Source organism: Trachypithecus francoisi, unplaced genomic scaffold (genome assembly GCF_009764315.1).
Source record: "Trachypithecus francoisi isolate TF-2019V2 unplaced genomic scaffold, Tfra_2.0 Lachesis_group12, whole genome shotgun sequence".
Taxonomy (NCBI): Eukaryota; Metazoa; Chordata; class Mammalia; order Primates; family Cercopithecidae; genus Trachypithecus; species Trachypithecus francoisi.
In genome coordinates, this window is record NW_022681457.1 from 40019160 (window position 1) to 40025159 (window position 6000).

The 6000-nt window shown below is 37.0% G+C and overlaps 1 protein-coding gene across 2 annotated transcripts in view; it reads left to right on the plus strand.

The window, feature by feature from the left end:
• GIPC2 (GIPC PDZ domain containing family member 2) overlaps positions 1-4645 on the plus strand; it is a 99646-nt gene extending 95001 nt beyond the window's left edge. The window contains exon 6 of one of the 2 annotated variants that reach the window (XM_033225386.1): positions 2824-4645. In XM_033225386.1, the coding sequence (XP_033081277.1) occupies positions 2824-2975 (152 nt within the window). In that variant the 3' untranslated portion in view covers positions 2976-4645. The remainder of the gene's footprint in view (positions 1-2823) is intronic. The other variant, XM_033225388.1, reaches the window with a different exon arrangement.
• Positions 4646-6000: the final 1355 nt, after the last annotated feature.

The following is a 6000-nucleotide window of genomic DNA, read 5'->3' on the forward strand; positions in this document are numbered from 1 at the left end:
CACTTTTATGACTTTTGATACTTGTTGCCAAACATTTTTCAAAAGCCACACTTACAAAGTCAAACCAGTGTATCTGAGTGTTTGCTTCAGTATATCCTGGCCATCCTTGACATATCATTACAAACAAGTTTTAATAAATTTGGGAACTTTGGAAGAGTCTGGGTAACTTGGCAGGACCCTTGGGCTGGAGCAGAGGTTCCAGCTGCAGCTGAGGAACTCCCTCCTTTGTGAAGTGTTTGCTTCCAGATTGATGGTAAATGAAGAAGGCTGAGTAATGGCTGATGTCTGGGGCGAGATGGAGAGAGAGGTGATGATAATAAAGAGAAGAGATTTAATTTCTCTTATTTCTTCTCTGCCATTCTTACATATGTGTATATATATATATATAGAAATAATCTTAAATTTACAGAAAAGATAGAAATACAATACAGAGACGTTTTTGTCTTGAACTATTTGAGAGTAAGTTACCTTAATGCTGTCCCATTGCCCCCAAATACTTTAGTGTGTGTTTCCTAAAAACAAAGATATTCTCCTATTGAACCATAACATAACCATCCAAACCATGAAATTAACATTGAGACATTACTGCCATTTAATATTCATATTCTATTTATGTTTCACCAAGTTCCTTAATATCTGTTATAGCAAAAGAATGTGTTCCAAATCACATGTTGCATTTACTTATCATGTTGTGTCAATTTGGAATAGTTCTTTGTTCTTTACTAGGTTTTCATGACCTTGATGCTTTTGGAGGGTACAAGCCAGTTATTTTGTAGAATGTTCCCCAACATTGCTTTGTCTAATATTTTTTTCATAAGTACACTCAGGTTACACCTCTTTGGCAGGAACATCACAAATGTGATTCTATATTCTTTTCATTACATCTTATGGGGAAGCAGAGGTTTTTGGTTTTTTTTGTTAGGAACGTTCACTTTGATCACTTAAGGTGGTGTTTGTTAGGCTTCTGCACTGTAAAATTATTCTGTTTCATTGATAGGTATTGGTGGGGAGACATTTTAAAACTATGTAAATATACAATCCTTTATGAATCAGTCAGCTTCTTCATTTTTTCTTTAATCTATCTCTTCAGTCAGTTGTGTATTTTATTATGGATTCATGGCTTCCTGTTTTATTCACTGGAGTTATAATCTGTTACCATCATTATTTATTTTGATGTTTAAATTATCCCTGATTTGGTCAGTGTGAACTCTTGCACTCTGACATCTATGTCCTTTTCACATGTTCCCATCATTTTTTGATACTTTCTTACTTTCTGGTACAAGATATTCTTGGTTCATATTGCACTTTGCCTGCTCCAACCCTGGAATTTACCATTTTCTGAGGAAGTCTTAGTCTTTCTAATGGAGAATGGTATTAAGAACCAAGATTTGGGTGCTTTGTGTACTCATTGTTGTTGGGGTGTCACGCTTCCAGGACTGAGGAATGTGTATGCATGTGTATGTATGCATTTATGTCTGTATTTTATAACATCTTAATTGGAGATATATATATTTCCAGTGATATCTACAATTCTAATTCCATAGGGTTCATTCTTATTTTCTCCCTTTCCCTATTTATCCTTCTCCAGCAGTGACAAACCTGATTCCTATTGTTCTGTATGTATGTGTGTGTGTATGTATGTATGTGATCCATCTCCACATGTGTAACCAATCTCTCATCACTGTGGCTGCTATACCCATGCCCTCCTTACCACATCTGTACTCTCCCACCCCACGCCAGGCTGCCTGGCCATATAGAAGCCCTCCTTACCTTACTAGAGGTTTGATCCCTCTACCAGTTCACTGCACCCTCACCCCACTTCTGCTCTGATCCTGGTGCCCTTCTGCAGGCCACATTCCTCCCTTCTTCCTAGCCTGCCTTGTGTTAGGACTGAACTGATGGGAAGACGCATAGCTTTTGTCTCTCCAGTCCCTGTGGCTCATTCAGAGAAGTCATACAAACTAGGATTAGTTCATCCTTAACCTGGAAGGAAAGGAGATGCTGGAGCTTTTCCCTGGGGCTTTGGCATTTCCCTTTCACATGGAGGTTTTTCACCCAAGTCCCACGTCACATATATACAGTCTCTTTCTGGTTGCTGGTGCTTCTAGGGTGCTGAGTGGAAATCCGCTGAGCCTCCTGGGCTCCCAGGCAGCTGGGGCAAGTCCTAAGTACTCCTGAAGATGCTGGTTCCAAGACATAGAATATGGGACCCAGGCAACTTAGTAGAAAAACTGAACAAGGTCGCCACTTTCATGTTCTATCCCGAACTGGAGAGGGGCTCAGAAAAGGTACCTCGGTTCCACAGGTGGACTTATGTCTTCCTCTGCTTCTCCCCAGCTTGACTGCTCCAGTGCAAACTGTCGTCCTTTGTCTTTTTGTCTTTGGGTAGGGAGGACTGGACTCCATCTCAGCTGGGAGTGGGGGACTGGTGGAGGAGGGAGGGAGAGTAGTGACTATTAGGAGGTTGGGGAAGGGGTGTTCTTTAAGTTTCCTGCTAGGGTTAGTCACAGCCACAGGGTTTCTTTCAGGGGATATTGTTCTACTCATGGGAATGCCAGAGGTTCCCAACTGATGGGCTCTAAGGTTGGGTAGAGGGCAAGGGTAGCAGCTGCAGACCTGGGTGCAGTGGACAGACTGTTGAAAAGTATCTTTACCACCTTGATGTGTGCGTATGAGAGAGGGTATCTTACTGTTCTAATTTGCATTTAATTTGAAATATACTTATGCATGTTACTTTTAGCAAATAATTTTCCTGTTGCCATTTTTCTCAGTCCTTTGATGCTATCTCATTTATCGTTAATTTTTAAATATTATTTTTGATAGCCACCACAATGTTTGAAGCTGGAAAGGACAAAGTTAATCCAGATGAATTTGCTGTGGCACTTGACGAAACTCTTGGAGACTTTGCGTTCCCAGACGAATTTGTCTTTGATGTTTGGGGAGTCATTGGTGATGCCAAACGAAGAGGATTATGATGTGGACACTCCATCTCTGAAGAAACAACCCATCGTTCTTTGTTTTTCTTTTTTTAAAAGTCCCATAAGATCTGTTTTTGGACACCTTTACTAACTGTGGTTTAATTTCATATGTATGGAATATATTCTTTGAAATATAATGTTGGTAATTTTTATTTCTGGGCACTTTTTAATGTTACGAATGTAGTGTGCTTAAGAGAAATGACCTAAATAAGGATAAATTGTAATATTCATTCAAAAGGGTTTTAAAAGTAAGTTTTAAGGAGTTTTTCTAAATAGATGATTTTCTTCTCCATTAATACCCATGCTTTGTTTTTCACATAAAAATAGAGCTTTGTAGTTTTTTTTTTTTTTTTTCAAAACCTTAATGTAAACTAGGATTGGAGTATGATTTACCTCATAGCATCTTCATTGTGTTATCCTAGTTTGAACAGGATATGTTCAGGCAATGAAAGGTGAATGATGCCCCTTATTGTTGTAGAAGCATTTTTTTTTTTTTTTAATTTTCTGAGTAAAGGAAGGAAGACTCCTGTGTCATGTTGATTTCTATGGCCAACTTTCTCTTTTTGTAAAACAAAGATTGATTTATTTTCTTGTATGCTTCTTTATACAAGCTCTTAAAACTTGTGGTTGAAATCTGTGCTGTGTCTCTGCATGTGTAAAAGAAGGGTAAAAAAAGAGGTGGGTAGGGTAGAACTACTTGAATTTGATTTTTTTCAGTCCTTAAAACATTATTTCTTTTTTTCACCCATAACTACTTTTATGTTACTTTTATAAGCACTCCAGGGAAGATTTTATATTTTTTGTAGAGTTTTTGGAAAGATATTTACTCAAAATAACTATGTTTTAGAACTTTTTTTTTTTTGGTTAAACATCAGCACTTGTTAGTTCTTAAACTTTAGAAGAGAGACTCTCAGAAATAGATTTCCTTCCAGTGGAAAGAAAGGAGGAAGGGAGAATTGAGAAAATATATTAGTCTATTATTTTAGAGTTCTAATGCACTCCTCTAAACCTTACATTGTAGAGAAAATTGAGGGTAGATGACTGTCTTATCACTCTTATTTGACATTTTATAGGTGTAAGAGAAATGGAAATGAATGGTTTCAACAAAGATCATTTAATACAGCAGAGCATGGTGTGACCAAGCATCTTTGTAAAGTGTTAGATGAAAAATGCTGTGTGCTGCCTTGGTAATCAGAAATAATAACCTGTTAGGGATGTATTTTAGGAAATCAGAAGTAGTTCTCTTTTCTTGCTGGGTTGTTGCTTAGATAACTCTTGTTTTCTGGTAAAACTTTAGTTTTACTGCCATCCACTCCTTTGTCAAATGAGTTTAATGCCATAAAGCTCATATTCTTTGTCTGATTAATTTGAAATCTGCACAGAAGCTGTTTTAGTCATTAATGTGTAACAAAAGTAGCTTATAGAATATGGATTTTCTTATTGCTGTTGCTCATCATTTGAAAATAAAATCTAGCTCAGGTTGTAACTTGTTGGTACTTGTTTAGTGAGTTCGTTTTGGAGGCTCTGAAATACTTATTAATTCTTAATATTACCTCTCTTGGAAAGACACAAAAAAAGACCTGCTATTTTTAGGCATAAGATGACTTAGGAGGCCCATAGAAACATTCTAGTTTAAACAACAACAACAAAATAAATGTATCAGCACTCGATATTAGATTTGAAATAAGTCATTGTTCATTATTGATGGATGTCAGTTTCTCCTTCCTTTTTGGGCATGCATAAAGACACACTTGGTGCTGATTCCCTGTGATTTATGGAATGTCATTTTCACAATGATCTTTCTAGAATTTGTGTGTAAGGTTGTGATATCCTTGTACAGCTGTAACTGTACTTGTCTGTTAGCATTCAGTGGACCATTATCATTACTGTCATCACATTACCTGGGCTTCAACTGGGCCCAAGTACTGTATAGACTACCTGTAATAGGTTTTTCCTTGAAATATCCTTATCTTTCATATCTATAGCTAAACTGATAACAAGGTTAGTTTCTGTATGTCATTTTATTCCCATACCTGAAAATGCATCTATTTGTGAGCTTTCTGCCTTTTTGTAACGCTCAGTGCACAAAAAGGGTCTGTTTTTAGTGCAGTCACATGTAAGTGTGGGATACCCTTCTGCAGCTTCAGTGAGACAAATCACTTTTTAAAAAACATTCCATTTTATTGGCATCACTAGATGTTTTTAGGACCCCATCCTTTTCTTTTTTGTAGGTTTTTTTTTCAATGGAGGATGATTATTTTGTTTGTTCTTGATTTCCTTTTATTGAAACAGCATCTTCCTTCTTGCAATGGCCACTAGGAGCACACAGTGTGTTTCCTTTGATTGTGGCAGAAAATGCAAATGATAATGTTGAGCTCGGTGAGGCATTGAACATAGCTGAGTCCTAATCAGGTGTATATACTCTGATTATTACAAATAGGTACATGTTGGGTTTCTGTGATGTTTCAAAAATATAATTATATAATTATGATGTAAACTCTTTTTTTTTATTTTTTTTTCTTTTTTTATTTTTTTTAATTTTTTTTTTTTTTCTTTTTTTATTTTTTATTATACTTTAAGTTCTAGGGTACATGTGCATAACGTTTATATCATGTATAACTCCCCAATGCAATCCCTCCCTCCTCCCCCCTCCCCATGATAGGCCCCAGTGTGTGATGTTCCCCTTCCCGAGTCCAAGTGATCTCATTGTTCAGTTCCCACCTATGAGTGAGAACATGCGGTGTTTGGTTTTCTCTTCTTGTGATAGTTTGCTAAGAATGATGGTTTCCAGCTGCATCCATGTCCCTACAAAGGACGCAAACTCATCCTTTTTGATGGCTGCATAGTATTCCATGGTGTATATGTGCCACATTTTCTTAATCCAGTCTGTCACAGATGGACATTTGGGTTGATTCCAAGTCTTTGCTATTGTGAATAGTGCCGCAATAAACATACGTGTGCATGTGTCTTTGTAGTAGAGTAATTTATAATCCTTTGGGTATATACCCAGTAGTGGGATGGC